The sequence below is a fragment of the Rhipicephalus microplus genome, chromosome 6, assembly GCF_043290135.1.
Source record: "Rhipicephalus microplus isolate Deutch F79 chromosome 6, USDA_Rmic, whole genome shotgun sequence".
Classification (NCBI taxonomy): Eukaryota; Metazoa; Arthropoda; class Arachnida; order Ixodida; family Ixodidae; genus Rhipicephalus; species Rhipicephalus microplus.
In genome coordinates this window covers 187,506,124-187,527,845 of record NC_134705.1, presented here as the reverse complement: position 1 = coordinate 187,527,845, position 21,722 = coordinate 187,506,124, and the positions used below count along the sequence as shown (strand labels likewise).

Sequence of the window (21,722 nt, the reverse complement as noted above, 5' to 3'; positions counted from 1 at the left end):
GTAGGGCATTCATTCGCGTGAAAACGAGTGAGGGCGCCGCAAAAAGAAGGGAACGATTTCTCCGTACGGAGCGTGCTTCGTGGGGATCCGGAGAGGCAATCGCGTGTGGTGGCGCACACGAAACAAGAGTTCCTCCATTCATTCGAAGCAGCGCTCCTCGTTTGTCGATCGTTCTCGTACGGCGCTGGTATTCGGCGACCGTACCGCACTATGCGGCGTTGCTTTTCTCTGACCAAACCGTGCGGACCGAGCTGACCCATCGACAAGTCTTCTATCGCAACACTTTTACAAGTACAACGTCGGGGTTTTTTTGCTCATTTGACGTCCCACAAGCCCACCGCTTCGACCATGAAGGAATCGACAGCGGCTAGCCACGACCGTCGCTGGCGCACTTCCGTGAGCCTCGTGTTGCCCCAGGTACGCTACGAACATCTCATAGCCGGCATTTCTGGCGGTGTCACTTCGACCCTCGTGCTGCATCCGCTAGACCTGCTCAAGATCCGACTGGCCGGTAAGTCGCGGCCGATTCCTTTCACCCTGAAACGCGCACAGCGCGAACCCTTCTCGGTATCCCCGTTCACGAACATACCTAATTCACAGCATCGTCTGCTCCGTGTAGTTCTGAAAAATCACAAGGAAGCTTTGTCCAAGTACTCTGTGAAGATCCGCTCGCCGCGGTCTTTTCTTCGTTTTGCTTCCTTTCCCCCACTCGATTCAAACCTAACTTAGCTCCCTATCGTCGACGTTCATGTGAGGATATTTGGGCAGGTAGCGCGCGCGTTTTCCCATTCTCGCCGCAACCGGCGATAGAGGGCTATCACAGTGGTTCCAGCCTGAACTGGTTTTGACAGGTTCTTCCACCGAGCTAGGCTAGCCACGGTGAGGAAAAAAAAAAATGTATCCGCTTGTTGCCTGTAATCATCGCAATGACAGACACGCACCATTCGTATTGCGCGCAGCACGCACTGACTGCCCGCGTCGCAAGGACCAATGCATTAAGTGAACGTTGCACAAGCGTGAAGACCTTGTGCTGGTTAGGTTTGTGAATTCTGTCCGAGTGAATCGTTCTGACCGAAGGACACCGCGCTCTATGACACCGTTTTCTGTCTCTCCATTCATTCGCTAACTTCGCGCGCAGTGAGTTTTCATGCTGTTCTTGGCAGCTCTTGTTTACGTTTCCGCGCGGATAACGTAGCTAAACTACAACACTAGCGAAAGAAGTGAGCGTCCTTTTAGTTGACAAACAGGTTTATAGCGGCATCAAAAAATAGCGGTCGTGACGATGTGATTTCGTGGAAGAGAGAGAGCGTTGGGCCGCGCGCTGTTGGACGCAAAAGGAACAGAAGAAAAATAGGTGTGACCGAAAGAGAGGAGACGTGTGGGAGGGGGGATAGGTTTTGAAAATAACTTCCCCGAAGTGCCACAGACCTCGCGACTTTAGCAAATAGCGAGCCTCGCTACTGTTGCTGCCTGCCAAGCATCACCCCTATCTATCCCTGGCTGTAGCTTCTCCGCACTGATTGCGTCATCCCTTCCACTATTCTTTTGGCGCTGATCCAGGCGAAGTGTTACGAAGTTCTTTCGGTCTACCACAAACGAGTGAACTTGCTTTCGTCTGCCACAACCTCGTGACATTGTGACGCCAACACATCTGTGCTTTACAGGCGTAGCGTTGTCGTCTGCAACACGGAACTTCCGCGTTTGGTCCTGAAGCTGACTGACGCTCTTTTGAGTATGGCCAGTGCGGCTACGTCATCGATTGATTGATTGTCCCTTGCATTCGCAACGCAATCGCTGTGACTGCAGTGACAAGTTTGCAGCAGCCTGCGGTGGCTTTCTCACAGCAATCCATACGCAGCGGCCTTGCGCTTGCAGACGATCGATACATATGCCTGCAGTTGCTGTCGTCTGCTAGAAACAGTGGTTTTTTCAAAAGAACCGTCTGCTTGACATGTCCATATCCTTGCTTATAGAACGGAAATTAAACAGGTTGATTTATCGTTTTTTTTTTTTTTCATTTGATCTACCGCATAACCAGCTGCAGTAGCATCCGCAGGTGGCTGTTACAATACCGTTATAATAAGCAGCATCCGCGATCGCAGTCGCATGGCTTGGACCGACTGCCGCTAGCTCGATTTAATCTTGCCTAAGCAGGAAGTACTACTTCGTACCGTAGTTGCACGGCATTGTTCCATAAATCCAGCAGATCTTTGGCCGCGTCTTCTGCGGCGAAACACACCGCGGCAGCTTCTTAGACCCAACAGCTTGGGAAGTCGCCCAAAACTATTGTAGGAACTCTTTGCAGTGGTTCGCTCAGCCCAGCACCACACGAGACCGACATTGTAGGTTTTCTTTATTTTAGTTTTTTTGCACTGCTGCCGCACGCGTTTCCCGGCGAGCGAGGGAGGGCTTTGGCTTCGATTCAAGGTCAGGTCGACGGCGAGCCGTTTGTGACGTAATCGTGACGTCACTGTCTTCGTCGATCCCTTCTCTACAGCTGTCTGTAGCTGCGCCTGCGCCCTTGGTGATAAAAGGTGGCGCGTTTGTTATTTCTTTGCTTTGAGCGGTTAGGCTGTAGTCGCGTGGCAGCTTATCGCACAATCGCTCGCACGGTGGTCGTAGTGCCTAATATTTTTCGTTTGTGCAGCGTTTATCAGTGACTCCCCCCCCCCCTACTTCCCCGTCTTCTTGTTCGTGACGGGAAATTGCGATAGTGTTTTCGCACTGTCTTGGAAGTTTTTGCTCGAGGGTCTTTCTCTGGTTGCATGTTTGCTTCCTATGCACTTCAGTACGAGTATGTGTATATATATTCGGTTTTTACTTGTGACGGAAATTGCGATAGCGTCATAGCACCGTCTGGCGATGTTTTATGCTTTTGAGTTGTCTAAAAGGATCGAGGGCTTGTGGATGATTGCGTGTTTATAGCCCCTCTACGTACCCCAGAAGGAAAAAAAAATCTATATAACGAATAAACAAAGCGTTGTAGAAACGTCGAAGAAAACGTCACCAACTGTAATGTTGGTCTGCTTTGAAGTTTACCGCTACGGATTATGCCCCGAGTGTTTTCCGAAAGCGGAGAAAAAAAAAAAGTGCTACGCGCTCTTTGCGCACACGCAAGAACGCAGCTAGTGCTGACGTCATCTATGACGGTCGAGAATATCAAATGTTTAGATGTCGCACGGAACGAAATGTTCGGAAAAAGAAACCAACTCGCGTCGAAACAAAGTACCAAACGTACTGCACGATTAACTGTGAAGTCTCGCTGTATATTTCGCCGAGTTCGTTTACCTTTAGGCGGCTGATCGAGCTTTTAGAAAGTCGTGGGTTCGATTCTGCGTGCATGCTAATCAACTTCCAGCACTGTGACGTACGTAAAATAACACGATTGATTGATATGTGGGGTTTAACGTCCCAAAAACCGCCATACGATTATGAGAGACGCCGTAGTGAAGGGCTCCGGAAATTTCGAACACCTGGGTACGTAAAATAACAGTGGGTGGAAAAGTGTAAAAGCATCGCACCCCGTCCTTCAAAGCGAAAAACGCTGCGCATCACATTCACATATGGAGAATAAGCGTGCCAATTATTTCTTGTTCGCGTCACGTCAGCATGACGTTTGTGAATGGTTTAAAATATGAAAGCGCAGTTGTTTTTTTGTTTCTTTCTAAAACGTCATCGATTAATTGCACTGGGATGTCATCCATCTGACAACCGGTTTTTGTTTCCAAACTCTTTATGCAGCAGGTGTTATTCTGAATCCGCCATTGGTCAACTCTCATTGGCCGAGGGGGCTGCCAAGGACTTCCTAATTGGCTTGAAATGCCGCCATTACGAAAGTTAAGAATAAGGCAGATGTTGAGTTAGTGATGGCCCTCGCAATACTATTCATGTCATAAATTATGGGGTGAAAGCGCAGCGTTGCAGAAACTTTCCTTGCACGAATCTTGGGGAAAAGAGATGGCAAGTTATATAAAAGAGACATAAAAGTGTCATCTAAAACTATAGTCCGGATGGAATAAATACACTACGTCAATTATTCTCGGGAAATAAGTGCATAGTTTAAAGTCTACTACTCCTGCTATCAGCCCCTCCGCGGTGGTCTAGTGGCTAAGGTACTCGGCTGCTGACCCGCAGGTCGTGGGTTCAAATCCCGGCTGCGGCGGCTGCATTTCCGATGGAGGCGGAAATGTTGTAGGCCCTTGTGCTCAGATTTGGGTGCACGTTAAAGAACCCCAGGTGGTCGAAATTTCCGGAGCCCTCCACTACGGCGTCTCTCATAATCATATGGTGGTTTTGGGACGTTAAACCCCACAAATCAATGAATTACTCCTGCTATCATTCTACCAGCATCGGCTATGGTTGACTGATTGACTGGATAATGCTTACAAATTAGTGTTTATGTTTGCTGGTGTAATAAAACAATGTAGGTACACAGCTGAATTGCATTGAATGATTTGCACATTGAACAATGGGGGTGCACAGCTGAATTGCATTGAATGATTTTGCGCATTGCAATGGCTACTCTCAAATAAAATTTGCCGCAATTGAAGTTTCAAATCAACGAAAATGGGAACACCTGTTATTTCCATTTTGACCCAGGATAACAAAACAAGTGTTATAGGTGTAGCTCAAGAATGCCAACGAAAAAAAAAAAAAAGGTGCATGTAATTAAGAAGAATACTCGAGGAACCATTGTCCTTGTCTTTGGCTTCATCCTTGTTCAAATTGTTCATGCTTATACACTACGTCAAGCAGGAGTAGTGTATTTAAATTGACTAGCCCGACAGTCAGGTGTTCTTAATTGTGTATGTATAATAATTGTGTCACACCTGGTGCTATCCTCAGCCTAGACTTCGCTTTCGCGTATGTAAATGCTGCCGTGTAGACTGCGTGGAGCGTATTACGAATTAATCTAGATTTGGAAGTGTGTCAAATCCTGCCTTTATCGCAAACGCGCTGAAGCCGAAGGCCTTGAGTGTGGTATCCCGCTGATATGCAGCAGGGTCTATCTGGCTGATACCGAGTTGGGAGAGCACAGCATATCTTCATTGCTACTGCCTTTTTAGAAAGGAAGATGTGAACTGCTTTTCTATTCTCGGGCTGGTTTTACAAGCTGCAATTCTTAAAGGACCTCTGAACAACCATTGAAAATGCAAAAAAAAGAACGTGTTTTATTCTCCTGGCATTTGCCGCCTTTTTGGCACAATTCAGGCCACCAGCAATCTGCTTGCGTGGTGTCACAAGAAAGTAAGATCTCAATCGGTTCATGTACGAGGGATGTCCATGGTAAATTATCTTCTACCCTGCTTTCCAATGCAATCTGCCTTGTCTCGCAATCCAACCAATTTCACTTTGTTATGTGCATTTTTGGCAGTGCAAGTGGAGATAAGCGTGTAGCTGCAAACTCCAAACATCCTGATAAGCTCAGGGCTCACATCCTGCATGGGTTTTATAAAAAAAAAATGAGTGGCAGGGAGGTGACACCTGTAGGAAGGGTAGTCAAGGCCAGAAAAAAACTAATTTCTCATCTTTGAGTGGTTTAGGGGCCTTCAACACATTTGATAAGTTGAGGATCAGGTTGTGCAGCTTATATACCATTTGGTTAGTGTTGAAGTGTCATTCGTTTAATCTGCAAAAAAGAGCATTGGGAAACATTTACAGAAAAAAAAAATTGATGTGGGTTGATCCTAACATTTGGGAGTTTTGTTCAGTGCTACTACGACTGCAAAAAATATCAACTTCTGAAAGTGCAATTTATTTGCTTGGTCATTACTAGAAAGGAGGGCACTGATGTTACTGATTTGATTATAGTAATGTGTTTCTAAACTTTCTACTATAACAATCTATGAATCCAGCTGACAATTAAGCCAACAAAAGCATAAGGGACGTTATTTATTGTTTTTATCTAGAGTGTAATGATTCTAACCTAAATTGAATAAAATTTGAAGTCAACAAGTATCCACCCTTTTATTTTAGTATGTAAAATCCGAACTTTCGAAGTGGGGCTGACATTTCTCCATATTACATGCAAGAGCAAGCTGTAATGCTTAGTGTAAAAACAGTGAGTGTTGAGGAAATCCATTATTGTCATGTCACCTTAATAAAGTATCTCATCTCGTCTAGGACTAGTTTTTGTGTGGTTTAACGTGTTTGTTTCCATATTTCACCATTTAAAGCACCCAAAGAAAGACTGAATCTCTGACAATTGGAAATTTGATAAAACATGACCCGGTGATATGCACTAAACTTTGTCTGAAATCTCAACTGAAAGCTTGAAGCCCTTAGTAAAAGATAAAAAAAAATAATAAATGTATGGTTTGCCCACATATCAAGTTGTCCTTAAGGTGCCTAGTATGCCACGTGCAGACACTGCTGCGTGTACAACACTCTCAGTTAACGGAGATCTGTTATTAAATGGAATCACTGCATCACTCTGTTTACCAGGACTGGTTCCACACTTGAATCCTACACCACAGTTTACCTATCAATAAACGGAATTCCTGTTAAACAGAACATAGCTTCCTAGTCTCTCCTGCTTCCGTTCAAGGAGTCTGCCGACCTTGAGCTGGCTTTTTTGTTTTTTCTTCTGTTTCCATCCTTGATTCAGTTTTCTCGCGTTTGAGCTTGTCGAGATGTTCTGTCTGTTCATCATGGCGGATAAATCGCGAGTTTGCATGCGCAGCTGATCCATGACAGCTCACACGCCAAGGATATCTCGTCGTGAGGCAAGGGTTCTGTTTGTGACAGTTTGCCATCCAACTTGTGGTGTTGGCAACAGGGCACAAGAACATGACATGGAGAGTTGCAGCGTCACTATTGTTTTGATCACGTCAGCTCATGATTGAACGTTGAGGAGACAGTGCTGATAATGAACCTGGTCATTGAGTATGCAATGCTAGTTGTCGTATGTCATTGTCTATGTGCACATTTCATCCTGCTTGCCTTGTTTAAAACTAATTCTTTTCTTTTCATTTTGTTCTATTTGAAAATCCTTGTACCTTTTGTATATACAAAAGCTTGGATATGCATGTATAGTCAATATGTCCAAATTTATATTTCTGTGTTGAGAAAAAAAAAAAGCGGAACTTTTCTCTTCAACATCGTCTGCCACAGTGGAGCAGCGGCTATGGTGTTCGGCTGCTATGCTGAAGGTTGTGGGTTCGGTCACAGTAACGATGGCCGTATTTAGATAAGGCGAAGTGCTGGAAGCCCAAGTGCACTTTAAAGAACGGCAGATGTTCAAGATTTTTGAAGCCTGCCCTCAGCTCGTATCATGGTTTCGGGACTTAAAACCACAAATATAACATTATCTTTTCAACATTGTTACACACTGTGCAGTTACTACAGTTCTGGCATTAGCAACATAAGCGTTCACTTCAGCATTGGCATTGTTACAACACATTTATCATCCTTGCCTCCCCGCAGTATAATGTGCATTGTGCCAAATGTGATAGTCGTCTCTAAATATATTTTTTTCCTTTCCTAATTTGCCTTGCACTTTTCTCATCTGTACGGCAACATGCATTTTATTGCTCTAGCTCTCAAGAAATGATGCACTTTGCTTTATCTCGTCTGCCATAATTTTTTTACAGTTAATGATGGACAACTGAAGAGCCGACCGCAATACCAGGGCATCTTCAATGCTGTCTCGACCATCATCAGGGAAGAAGGAATCCGGGGTCTCTACCGCGGTGTGGCACCAAACTGTTGGGGTGCTGGCACTTCCTGGGGCCTCTACTTCCTCTTGTAAGTTCCAAACAGTCATTAATTTATGCCGGCACAATGAATACCTACATAACCCGTACAACTAGCTTTGCCTTACACACTTGGTTTCGATGTATTATTGCTCATAGCCAGGACGTAACGAAGGACCAATTGACAAAATTTTCACTTTGAAAAGTGAATGGCACACTGCAAACTAGCAAAATTCACAAGGCATTAACCGTATGGAAAAAAAATTTTTTTCGCTGTTAATGCCTTGTGCTTTGAAGCAAGTACTGACTAGTCCAGACCTTGATGTTAATAAGCACAGTTTGTTTTACATTTGTTCATGTTAATAATGCCATGAAAGATTTTAGTGACGGCTGTTGCAATGAGCTTCTCAGAAATTCACTATTATTAACTAAATCTACGTTTTTTCAAATTGGTGTTTTTTTTTTTGCATTGCATTTGGGAATCCTACTTGACTGTACAAGCAATACTGCATACGACTGACTTCTATGGAATCGATACATTAAACCATACATACTTTGTCTTCAAAGTGTTAATGGATTCACCTACTGCTCTCTAATTACACGCAGCTATGCTTTACGAGGGCGACCCAAAGAAAGCACAACTTTTGAAAGTGAAATGCATAGGAATAGTCATTGTTGCTAGTCATTCAGAGACTGCATGCAAAATGTCTGAAATGTTCGGAGTGCAAGTTTACAGCCAGCAATACTGTTGCTCGTAAACTTCATGGCTGGATTCGGTTGTGCATTGTCAAAGCAGAATCACTGCACGGTTAAGACGCTTTGCCGTAAACAACGCCTCACCTCTGCTGTGCAGTCACCCGTGGAATGGGTTCGTTGTTTACAACCGAGGCATCGTTGCTTGTTCGAGACGTCATTATCGGGTGAAGCCTCTCGCTCACCCCTCGTAGGGGGGGGGGAGGTTGTACCCCCACAGATTCCAGTAACGTGTTGTTTGTCGCATGCAAAGCGTCCAGCTGGCCTCGTTAGTCTCTCCGACATTGATTAAGTGGATAAAAAAAATACTACAGGTCGAGCTTGTCATTACCCAAGTGCTTGGGAAAACTGTTATACATTTATGAAGACTTTTAAACTGTACTGCAATTAATTTTGCGCCGAACACTTCCAACATTCATGTAACTTTTTTTTCTCTCGTGTATTTCTACTAGTCCTTTCCGTCCCTTTAAGCACCTTTGCCTCGGAGCTCGTATCCGTATTTTGCAATTGATGATGTCAAGGTCGGCGTGTCGAGCACAGTTGTATAGCACAGAAGACTTCTCTTTTAACTTTCAGCAGTGTGTGTCAGAATTTGATAGATATCTGTGTCTGCTCCAGGTGTCGGAAACTAACCGACATTCTATGCTTCGGCCTTTGGTACAGTTGCTCGTTCAGGTGTCAGCCAGATGTCTTAAGTCACGTTCATTAGCTTGGCAGTGTTTCAGACTGCTCCCTCGCCTCGTTCTGTTATGCGTGACTGAACAGGATTGTTTATTCCGAGCCAAGGTTTCATGCTTAATGCATTTTCCTGCCGAATGCAATGTCACGGGTTTGATTCCTGCACACAGTTGTGGATGTATTAAGTTGTTTTTTTATGTTATAAAACTGCAGGGCATTGTAATTTTCGTATTCTTGCTGTGGTATTCCATGAAGTGTTGGTGTAACTTTGACCACATGCTTTTTTTTCTATTATCTGGCTTGCAGTATATAGGTGCCACAAAACTAGAACTCTGATGAGCACGCGCATGATACAACATGAAATTTAAGCATATGCTGGGAAGGTATTTGGGTTGTTGTTTTGAGACAAGACCTTATAAGCAAGGTAATGCACTAAAGTAATGGGAACATCACAACAAGGGACACGTCCGTAATGTTTTAGTAGCAGGCTTCGATGATGTAATGGATTTTGATGGTGCCTGCTGAGGTCTACCTAAATTGTGTATACATAACATAAGTACAATAGAAGTAAGTGTGCGCAAATTTTATGAGACATATATTACATGCATACACATACGTGTGTGCACGCACACACAAATACATGGGCATACAGGAGGAACATGTGAACTAAATGGGTTGCAGCCTTGAAAAAGTAAAGTCCACTTGTCGAAACTTGGCTGGTGTGGGCAGGGTTTTGGTTGTCAAAATTAGCAGCGTGTGGGTTATTTCTGTCGACCTACTTCTGCTTCCCGGCCTTGTTGGGATAAGTGCCGCATAAGAACGAAGTAGGCCAATTTTCTGTTGTGTACTTTGGGATAGTGGTGAGACTTCCTGTATAGGTGTTCAGGCCTTTTCGCAAGCGTAGAAACATTGCAAAAAGAAAAAAGTTATCCGCTCACTTATATTTGATTGTCATAAATGATACATTGCAACCTGTTCCGTGCAGCTACAATTCCATCAAGTCGTGGATGTTGGACGGCAGCCCTGACAAACAGCTCGGTCCTGGCAGGCACATGATGGCAGCTGCAGAGTCTGGTGAGTTGCCACCCAGTACCGTGCAGTAGGCGCGTGCACTAGATGCCGTTCACCGGGTCGCACGCTCGTTCTTGGGAAAGCGTCATGAAGGGTAAACATTTTGCAATGTTACCCTGTTATACGCACATGCAAGAAACTTCAGACAGTGCGTATAACACTTCTAGTGTTAAGCATCGTATAGAAAGTCAAACGCAATTTAGGGAGCAGGCTTTTTTCTTCTTTTCAAGCAGAAATAACAAGAACCATATTTTGATCTACAAATTTCGGAAAAGAACGCCGGTAATGTGAATTACCATCTAAGAATGCATAAAGCTGAATGTAAGCAAGACTAAATCTATGCTACATTTGTTTTTGAACAAAAGGGTACAGCATTCAGGTAATGAATATGATCTTGCATATTAGCAGCATCAGATAATTAAGTGGTCACTTTATTCATTCCAAAGTGCAGCTTGTAAAGGGATGCTTCGGCAGAAGGTTGGTTCATGGAAGGCTGGTGACTGGAAGCTCGTACTGTGTCGTGACGGCGTGGTACAGTAGGAACCAATAATAAACATAATTGTTGGTGCTTAACAACCCAAAACCACCATATAATTGGGAGACACTGTAGTGGAGGGCTCCGGAAATTTTGACCACCTGGGCTTCTTTTATGCTCCCCTAAATCTAAGCACACAAATTAAGCACTTTCGCCTCCACCGAAAATTTGGCTGTCGTGGCCAGGATCAGTAGGAACTGAAACCGCCTTTGTAAAAGATGCAATCAACTTTTCAGGATACATAGTATGCTTAGCAGTACTTTTTCTGGGCTCTTAAGGTCTTGATATTTTATCGGGGGCAAAAGAAAAATAACTGAAAATTTTCGTGTCGGTACCACTTTAAGGAATTTCGCCACAACGTTGTTTGAATACGAACTTTGTAGGTTTACCTGTACAGCAGCAAAAGTCAACATTGGCCAAGTTGGTGGCACTCGCTGCGAAAGATTGGCTCGCCTTTGTCGCAGACAGTGCATTTATTCTGTCTGTCTTGAAGTTGTGCAACAATTCACAGTGACAGTGTAAACATGTTTAAACAGAATCATGTTTGCACTGTACAGCGTCGCGCATTTCCTCGCATTGTTCGCTATCCAGCTTATTTGTGCTTTCCTGTGCCGCAAAGCATGTCAGCACTTTGGGAAACTGCAAGCCAGTGAAAGTGGCCTTATGTGTCGCATGGGTAATATGACTGGCTGGAATTTCACCAGTTGACCTAGGCATTGTGAAGCACCCAAGGCCATTGACCGAAATAACTACAGGTATCTCCTCTAAACTTTTGTAATATGGCTGCCAGGTTGCCCTTTGTAAAGCAAGCTGGGACCTGGCCGACACGACTTTGTTTTATGTTGTATAGTTATAAATAGTTGTTTGGCCTGTGTGCAAGTGAGATAGCTTTTTGTTAAACAGCAGTAAAACTGACGTTAATAGTGAAGCATATTTTTTTTAATGAAGTAACTTCAAGTGTAGTTTCTTTTTATGCTATGAGTATCAAACATTTATTAATTGCATTTGGATCAAAAGTAGACCAATTAGCACATCCATTTCATTGCCCATGTAATGTTAACTTTGCTGTGCAATACTTGATAACATTCTGTTCACCATACCGCTAAAATGTGACCACATCGTTGTACACTTCATTCGATTTCTGATTATGTATTTCGAAACTCCAGGGCATAAATTTAGAAATGGCTTTCCGCAATTGCTGGAACTGTCAAGGCAACAAAATTTTCTGTACTACCTTGCAGCTTGCCTGAAGAGCACTTGAAATCTGCACTTATTAGTTATTACGAGACACTGATGCAACAGAGAAGTGGCTATAAGAGACACCAGTGTTCCCACGTTAAAATTGGTACGCTGCTTCTGAGGCAGTACACCTCTTATAAAAGACACGAATTGCTTCTTAGTGCTCGTCTCATGTAAAGGGGTTCAAGTGTTTAAAGTTTTGAAATTCAAGCATAATACTAGAAGCTTCAACCTGTTGTAATCTTACTCGGTTGCCATGGAGCTCCACTCTTCCACCCAATATTGTGCAACATCGTGCCAAAGAACTAACACTTTGCGCTTGAATGTAACTTCACGTCTAAAAAGCTCGGGTGGTTTAAAAATTAAACTGTCGCTCGCTTACTAAGCACCCCTTTTAGCCTAAATGTTAGTCCGTAAAGTCCACCTTTGACAAAACATCACTTTGCCTCCATTGGTTATAGCGCTGCTACACGTGGCAACTTGAGTGCACTTTGAGCAAGTGCACTTCGGCGCGAGTGTCATTCGCACGCTATTACATGGGAAAGTTTTGCGTCACTCGTTGCAAAGTACACTTTCCGGCAAGTGTGTTCGTCAACCTCGCTTCGCTGCGACAGTGTCGAGCCTCGGTAGCAGTGGTTTGCACAAAAATACACTGTTGTCTGAAGTGGTGCTTGTAGCATTTTTAAGCCATTGTTTTCATTATTAGCAATGCTGTCATGTATTAGAACAAGCATAATACAATGAATAAACCTCGCCACTCTCACCCTCGGGCAGTTTGCGGCCACATTTGCTAAGGGGATGCGCGCACTTGCCCATGTGCAGGTAAACCGTTCTCTCGTCATTTGTGATGGCATGTGCCACTGGTACCAAATACATGTTGCGCTACAAGTCCGCCAATTGCCACAGCCATCATTTCCAAAGTACCACACTTTGCTTTTTTGTGTAGCAGCGTACGAACAAAATGACACTTAGTGAGTGTCACTCGCTCAAAGTGTACCTATGTTGCCACGTGTGACAGGGGTAATATACTATTCAACCCAGATATATATTGAGTTTGAAAGCAATCACAAGAAAATCTTTTATGAATAGGTAACTTGATGTATACTTTATATGTAACTTCAATATATGCAGGCTTGACTGTATAAATTAAAAGTGTGCTTTTGGGTAAGTTTCAAAACCCCAGTCTGGTGTAGCTTCTTCTTCTTGGAGGCCTTGTATTGTGTTTATGTAGGTTTCGTTTGCACACATGCGCAACGCTCGTTTCTCTATCTTTTCCTGTCTGCTGCAATTGTGGCCAGCCATTGCATTAGGCTCGCTCACATCCGGATGCCCTTTGGATATGTGTTCCAACTTTTCCTAACAAGCAGCACACGTCAAGTGGCGACGTTTTTTTTTTTCATGCTGGGTTTGGCAGATATGCTATCTCGTCGCACCTCTGGAGAGACTGTCAACATTTTGCGCGAGACGTGCTGTTAACTTTTTGCACGGCTCGAGTGGCGTAATATCTCGCGCACAAAGTGTGACATCTTGTTTTTTTTTTGTGCCCTGTCGGAAGGAGATCTGAGTGAGCATTTCGGAATATTCCGTGCTTATCTCCCTGCGGGTGGTAGGCCACATTGCTTATCCGTTGGGGACAGTCTTCCTGTCCGAGTCTAATCTGTGGAAGAAGCCTTGAGCTGGTTTGAACTGAATACAGCTGAGCTTTGCACTTTGACAGCTCTAATGTTTTGACGTCATGGGGCTTGCTTCATCAAATTGACTTGTTGTGGCCCTAGTAGTTGTTTTTCAAGTCTGTTGGGAGAAGTGCCCTTGTCCCCCTGCCCAAGTCCTTAGAAGGAGTCATGAGTAATTTTATTTCAAGGAAAGGTGTGACTTCAATCTTCTTTGAGTGTTCTTATTAATCTCTTCTTATAGCTTTAAACCTGTATACACAGAGGGAACATTTTTTTTTTCATTTTGAACACAAATTGACCTTAAGGGGGTTTGAGCCACTTCCAACATATTAGTTAACAGTTAACCTACATGTGCACATCAGGTTGAAAATGCAGTTGCGGTCAACTGTGCCAAACATGGCAGCACTGCAGGCACGCTACAAAATTGCAAAATGCTCATGCGCTCCACGCTGGGCCTTTGGGTATCTCCATTATTGGTTGGTTGTGATGTCGCCGGAAAAATCTGGCCATGTTTGCATCGGCAGAAACTTGGTGTCGACCTGCAAGTACCCCTGCTACCAGCTTATCCATCTTGCACAGTGAGAAGGGACACTTTGGCCAGGAGTAGGGACGAGCCAACGAATAGGTTCTCCATTTTTTTGCAGGTTCTGCATGTTAACAGCACCAAGAATCTGGACAGTTGGAATGACATCACAAAAAAATTACCACTTCCTGGTGTGTGAAAATTTGCAGAGAGATAGAAAAATACTTGCAGGAACCGAATATGTCGATTTTAAAAAATGAATTTTTCGTCGCTTTTTGGTTCCAAAGACCAGTCTGCCCCCTTAATACAGGGCCATTTCAAACAATTTTTGCAGCCGTATGTGCATTGTACAACTGCATTTTGACCTCTGGGTGCTTTGGGGCCCTTTACCCTAAAGCCAATTTTGTTTTTTGAGGTGTTTTGTACATCACACTAATTGTTGCCAATTTGGCACTTTGGTACACAATCTAGCTTACATTCAATGTTTTGAAATTAATTGCTCGGCGCAGCTCCACATGACTGTTTGTCCGAAGTTCTTCACTGATGCTGCTCTTGTCTGTTTTTTCATGCTCACTGCAACGCTTATTAACTTTGCTATTTGCTTGGCTATTGCAGATTCTCAATTTTGAAGTACATACTGTCTTCATTGCAAAATTGTTTACATTGTGTGTTTGAGAAAGTACACAAGAACTCATTAACCCAACCACAACCACACGTGATGCATCTGCACAATTTTTTCTAGTCTTGATTTTCACAGGTTAACATATGCTACGCAATTTTACGGAATGATCATCAGTCTCATTCAGTTTGAACCTCATTTTTTTCAATGGTTGTTGTACTTTGCTAGCACACTCTCACTTCAAATTTTTTCGCCATCTGGGTAAGATGGGCCACGATTGTGTCATTGCAGGGCTGCTGACGCTAGTCATCACCAACCCGATCACCATGGTAAAGACTCGCATGTGCCTGCAGTACGCTGACCACCACATGGACTTGCCGGCCACCCGCCGTTACTCTGGCATGCTGGACGCATTTCAGAAGGTCTACAAGTACGAAGGGGTCACTGGCCTCTACAGGGTAAGGAAGCACAGCCCCCTGTGGTGCACTATTCTTGAAATGAACGGCTGCGAGACACCATTGGGATCCAGAAGGACTGTTATAGATTAGCATTGGTATGAGTGGTAAGCAGCAATTAATGGGAAAACAGTGTTGTGGAATCGACATGCATCTCTCCATATTCGTACAGGTCACCTCGAAAACAAATGAATATTCATTATTGAATTCGTCTGCTGTTTTTTTTTTGTTCTCATCCAAGGTGTCACAGGTGTAATTGCATGAAAAGCTGTTTGCTTCAAAATATAAGTTCTTCTCTTTCTTTTTTTTTTTTTTTTTGTAATGCAAAGCATAAGTCAAAGGTAATAGATGATACTGATTTAGGAGGCAACACTCTCGGGTGCCTGTTGCTGGTCCCACTGAAGATCATGATGCAGCGTGCTGAGGCAATATGTGGACATAAATCATTCGAAGCAATCGGAATTTTAGTAAATACAAATATTTCATTTCACAAGTTAAGTGGAGTAAATGCAAGAGAACCATCGATACCAGTACCATTTGAAAACATGCACTGAAATGAACCTTGTGGCCATACTTCTGTCTCATGTGACAAACTGTGATATCTATGACGAAACTGTCCCATTTACGAGAGGACTCCAATGTATTTGAACATGACACCGTTGGGAAACTCGTATGTGTGTACAGAAAAGGGAAAATGTGACAAAGCCGTGTACTGTCGACTTCAATATAGTTAAGCCATGCAGGCATGTGCCGAAAATGCCGTCTAATGGAGAGCTGTCTGCTGTTGTGGGACCATTACTCAATCGAGTGCACTTCCTAAGCTATGATCTCGACAGCAGACTGTTCACCACTAGGTGGCACAGACAGTCATTTCTGCATTAAGCCTCTGAATGCATTAAAGTAATTGCAACTCCTCTCTCATCCCCCCTCCCCCCAGTGCCGGTGCTCACTCTTTCTTCTGTTGACCATGACAGCAAAAATATGAAAAGTGAAAAATACTTTAATGCATCTGACATCACTTTTGGAAATATCTGTAAAAAATATTAAATAGTGTGCAACTTTCACCTTGATTTCCTCCTCCTTTAATAAAGCTGTGGCGCGGAAATTGGTGTCATATGGGTTATATTGTATGTGCTCCACGACAGTGTAATGATTGTGCAGTTATGTAGTTAAAACCCTTTAAACCATAGTTAAGATGATTTAAAGTAGTGGACGAGTTTTTCAGAGATCTGTACAGTAGCCGGCAGAACCTCGACCATAATGCAAGAATTGGCAGTAACACAGGTGACATCCCACCAGTAATGACAGAAGTAGTCGGGAAAGCCTTGGAGGGAATGCAAAGAGGCAAAGCTGCTGCTGAGGATCAGGTAACATCCGATCTGGGAAAGACTGAGAGCAGATCGTGTTAGAAAAAAATAACCACTCTGTTTACGAGGTGTCTCCTGACGGGAATAGTACCAGAATCTTGGAAGAATGCAAACATCATCTTAATAAGAAAGGGGACGGCATGGACTTGAAGAATTTCAGGCCTATCAGCTTGCTCTCTGTTGTATGAAAACCATTAACAAAGGTGATTGGTAACAGAATCAAGAACACATTATAACTCAGTCAACCAAAGGATCAAGCAGGATTTTGCACAGGCTACTCAACGATTGACCACATTCATACTATCAATAAGGGGATGGAAAGATGCTCACAGTACACCCAACCACTATGTAGGAGGCAATACTCTCGAATGCCTTCATAGATTACGAGAAGGCATTTGATTTAGTGGAGATATCAGCCGTCATGCTGACAGTGAGAAATTGGCGTTGACAAAACATATATAAACATCTTAGAAGAAATCTACAGAGAATCAACTGCCACCATGGTGCTCTATAAAGAAAGCAACAGAATACCGATAAAGAAAGGTTTAAGACAAGGGGATACGATCGCCCCAATGCTACTTAACATGTGCTTACTGGGGGTTTTCAGAGGCCTAGAATGGGAAGAGTTGGGGATAAAACTTAAAACCTGCGCTTCACCGATGACATTACAATGCTGAGTAACTTGAGGGGCGAATTGTAATTCATGATTACTGAACGAGACAAGGAGAGCAGAAAGGTAGTTTTTAAAATAAACCTACAGAAGGTAATGTACAACAATCACGGAACAGAACGGCGCATTGAGCTAAGTAGCAGTGCACTGGAAGTCGTAAAAGAGTACATATACTTAGAACAGGCAGCAACCGCAAAGCCGAAGTACAAGATGGAAGTAACTAGAAGAGTAAGAATGGACGGGAGCACATTTGGCAAGCATTCGAAAATCATGACTGGTAGATTGCCACTATCTCTGAAGGGGAAGGTATGTAACAGCTGTATCTTGCCGGTACTTACCTACTGAGCAGAAACCCGAAGGCTTACAAAAAGGGTTCAGCTTAAGTCGAGGAAAGGCAGCACACGGTGAAAAGGAAAATGATAGGTGTAACCTTAGGAGACAAGAAGAGAGCAGAGTGGGTCATATCATTGTTGAAATCAAGAAGAACAAATGGACATGAGCCAGGCCCGTAGCGCGTAGGCAGGATAAGCGCTGGTTATTAAGGGTAACTGAATGGATTCCCAGAGAAGGCAAGCAGGTGAGGGGGAGACAGTAAGTTAGGTGGGCAGATGAGATAAGGAAGTTTGCTGGTATAAAGTGGCAGCAGCAAGCACAGGGAAGAGTTGACTTGTGGAACATGGGAGAGGCATTTACCCTGCAGTGGGCGTAGTCGGGCTTATGGTGATGAAGAAATCATAACTATAATGCAGACTATAAGGCTCTCGTCACAAACTGCTCCTTTCTGTTTGTTGCAGGGATTTGTGCCAGGCATGTTCAACGTATCCCATGGAGCACTGCAGTTCATGGTGTACGAGGAAATGAAGAAGGCGTACTGCAGTCGCTTCAACATCTCTCCACACGCCAAACTGGTATGCAGTGCTTTTGCTAGTTAGTACCGTGTTATAGACCCCCCTGTTTGCAAACAATGCGAAATCACTGCGAGTGCCAAACCCACAAGCCGCACGCTTGGAAGGTGCTAGTTTACAAAAAAACTTCCACCAGGCCGGATCTTTCTGCAAATTGGTGTTTGCTCAACTTGCAGCATTCAGAAACTGGCTTGGAATGTAACGTTCATCTCATTACTGGGGTAATGTAGAAAAAAAATAGCCTCTAACAGCTGGTTTTTTTGGGTCAGCATATGGTGATTTGGTAACAATGCCTTTTCGTAGACGAGTACAGCTGCAGAAATGTATAGCGCATTTTTTGAGAGCGAATGTTGTGCACTTTGATGGTGTTGAAATAATGCACACTCTAGTAAATGGAAACATGTTTGAATAACATATGTGTCTCATTGTCACGTCAATTACAGGGCATTCTTAAATTACTTGCTATATCAGCGGCACTGTGTTTCAGCTGATGGTTGTTAGGTCGCGGATTAGATTTCTAGTCACTGTGTGCAATTTGGATTGAACAGGACTTCAAAAAACTAAAAAATAACTGCTTGTTATTGTGCTTTCGGTTGAGGGTAAAGTGTTCACGAAATCGCCCTCATGTTTGTTGAAAATACTCCTCCTGTGGGAAGCAGACATGGCTTTGAACTGCTGAGCTAAATATTGCAGCCGTGCGCAACGCTTATAGGTTAGAAGCAGAGCGCAAAGTCTGCTTTCCCAGTTGATCTGTTTTCAACCGGCGACCGGTTCTCTCTAGTCGGTGGACAGGCGTCTGTCATCTGACTTTGGAAAAGCTTATTGGCTGATAGCTGACATAAATCAAAAGGGCTGTTTGAATCAGATGTGCTTGTTCTCATAGACACTGTGTATAATAGTTGTAGTTAAATAAACAGACTAAAATAAAGAAAAGCCTCAGTGTGAGCTTTCAAAATGATCACTCCCTTCCGGAAGGGGCCAACCGTCATCTGCTGAACTCGGTGCACCCACGTATGTTCAAGCTTGCGCGCATAGAAGTTTGCTTGGAAGTTCAATGAAAGTTGAATGCCGCTCACATTGGTGGTTATGCCAACATGTTTTTCGACAAAACATGCCAGATCGACATTCTGATCCTGGACAAAACATAACAATTGAATTAACTATCTTCTGTTATGTTGTCGCCATCACTTTTCACAGTGCTCGTTTATAGCCCAATTATGATCTGGCCATGACCAGAGTTTTCAAAAGCCCGATTTCGGCCCTAAAAGGGGTGTGCCGCATGCCAGTGTTGCCCGTGTGTCGTGCAGTGTGCGAGACTCCCAGTACCCAGTGCCACACTGGTCCAATAATTATGTATAGCTCTGGGACAGCGCCCCTGGGTTTTCTAATAGGGTAGTTCAAAATGAGCACATGCATTGTGGCACCTGCGTTTGCAAAGAAACGTGAAGGTGTTTATTGATTTTTGCGACACTAATGCTGTTGATTCTACATCGATGGCACATTGCACAGTGGACCCGCTGCCACAAAATCGGGCACAGGGGGCGTGCAACGTACTAACTAGCTGTATTTCCAGCATATGGCAGCAGCGAAGAATTACGCTGAGCCTGCCGCCCTCCGAGTTCCTTTTGTTAGGGAGCTCACAAAAGTGCAGGCGATTTCCACATACCTCAGTGCTTATTTCCCAGTAAAATGAGCAAAACTTTGTTATTATTTTGGGGTACCTTCTCGTGAAACGTCTTCATTGAGGACCTTCCCAGTCAGCTTGAGCAGTCTACAGTGTTGCAGGCAGGCATTGCTTCAAAATGAACTCTGGCCCACGAACAGCGAACGACATTGCACATAAATGATGCACCACTGTACAATGCCACAACAGCAGCAGTGGAGTTTGGCCAACCACTGCCGCTGCACACCACATATTCTGGCACAGATTTATTCCTGAGCACATTGTTCGGAAAAATTACTTTAAATGGCCCGTGCAAGCAAGACTCCGGACTAGAAGAAAGGGCATCAAAGAAGCGCTGCCTAATTATTGACACAAGCACTCTCATTAGACAGTGTGTCATGTACTTTCTAGTCCTGAATGTTTTTTGCACCATAATTGATTATGTTCTAATTTGCCCGTTTTATGTACTACCTTATTAGTAAAAATTAGTAGAGGTGCAACCCAGCAAGACAGTCAACAGTTGTGCCCTCATCTTGTTTCCAGGGCACACTTGAGTACCTGACGTTTGCTGCGCTCTCCAAACTGCTCTCTGCTAGTGTCACTTACCCATATCAGCTAATGAGAGCACGCCTCCAGGACCAACACCAGAATTACGAGGGCCTCAAGGAAGTCGTCATGCGAACCTTTCGGTGAGTGTGCAGTTGAAGTCTAGTTGTGCAGTTAGCTATGAATGGTCCGTCAGTTAGTGCTCGGTGATTAGCTTCATATGGTCAGTTGGTACCTTAGCGCTGCGGTTAGCCGTGTATAATCAAGGAGTGCCTTAGCACCGTGATTTTTTGATCGACCCTACCTAGCATAGGAGATGGTCCAATTGTTGTGTGACAGAGATAACAATGAGGGCTTGACGTGTGCATCCATACTTGTCTATATGCTTTTTGTCAATACATGTGAACATGTAGCATTGTTTCATTTCGCATTTTCTTACGGTGTACCAAGCAGCCGAAATTAACCCACCAAGTGGTCAATTCATCCTTTCATTATTTAAGGCCTGTGATCACCGACACTGACCGCAGTTGGCACTCAATGTGCTCTGCAGGTATGAGGGCCTGCGAGGTTTCTACAAGGGCGTCACGGCTTACTTCCTCCACGTGACCCCGAACATCTGCATTGTGTTCCTCATGTACGAGAAGCTGGCTCCCCTGCCCGAGCGAGGCTCCTAGTGTGCACAGACCGACAACGAGCCCCCGGGAGAGGGCATCGCCATCTGCGATTCGCTCGAGGCTGACAGGGTTGCCAACACCATGGACGAGGCCCGCTGAAGGCGCGCTCGGGGCTGTTGCTGATGGCTTCACTCCGCATTCGTTGCATGCCTGCACTGTTGTTGCGACACGTGGCTCTTGGGTTCTGTCCGATGCAGAATTTCTCGCATCGTTTGGGGCTTGGCGTTGTGTGTGTGTTGTTGGGCACACTGCTCTAATAGGTTGCAATAAGCTCATTTGGAGTGGATGTCCAGCATCATCTGCTAGCATTGGCAACAGACAACGCTAACAAAGTTTTTGTCAGTTTCGATGGCAGCCATGCCCCAACCAGTGCATCTTTTTTATGGGAGCAGCCACCGAGACAAGGCTGTATTAGCAGGCATTTTCGTTTTATGCCTACAAGCAAACATTAGCGAAGCTCCAACGCATCGACTGTCTTTGACGCGTTCTTTTGCAACTGCTGATGGTGCAGAGCTTCTGCGCGCGAGCAAACGAAAGTAATGGCTGTGCCAAATGCCCACTTTTGAAAACTAGGGTCCAAATGAGGAATGGAGGTGGGTGTTTTTGTGATAAAAATCAAGCGTTGCATCCGACAGGACCGAAGAGCCCAGGGCTGTT

The 21,722-nt window shown here is 44.2% G+C and overlaps 1 protein-coding gene across 1 annotated transcript; it reads left to right on the top strand.

Annotated features, from left to right (window-relative positions):
* The first annotated feature begins 61 nt into the window (after positions 1-61).
* On the top strand, positions 62-21,517 carry LOC119166993 (solute carrier family 25 member 32). The gene is made up of 7 exons (XM_037418394.2): positions 62-511; positions 7,593-7,746; positions 10,111-10,199; positions 15,077-15,243; positions 18,072-18,185; positions 20,389-20,534; positions 20,942-21,517. Exons 1-7 carry the CDS (start codon positions 349-351, stop codon positions 21,063-21,065), a joined length of 957 nt encoding a protein of 318 aa, XP_037274291.2. The 5' UTR covers positions 62-348; the 3' UTR covers positions 21,066-21,517.
* The last annotated feature ends 205 nt before the right edge of the window (positions 21,518-21,722 follow it).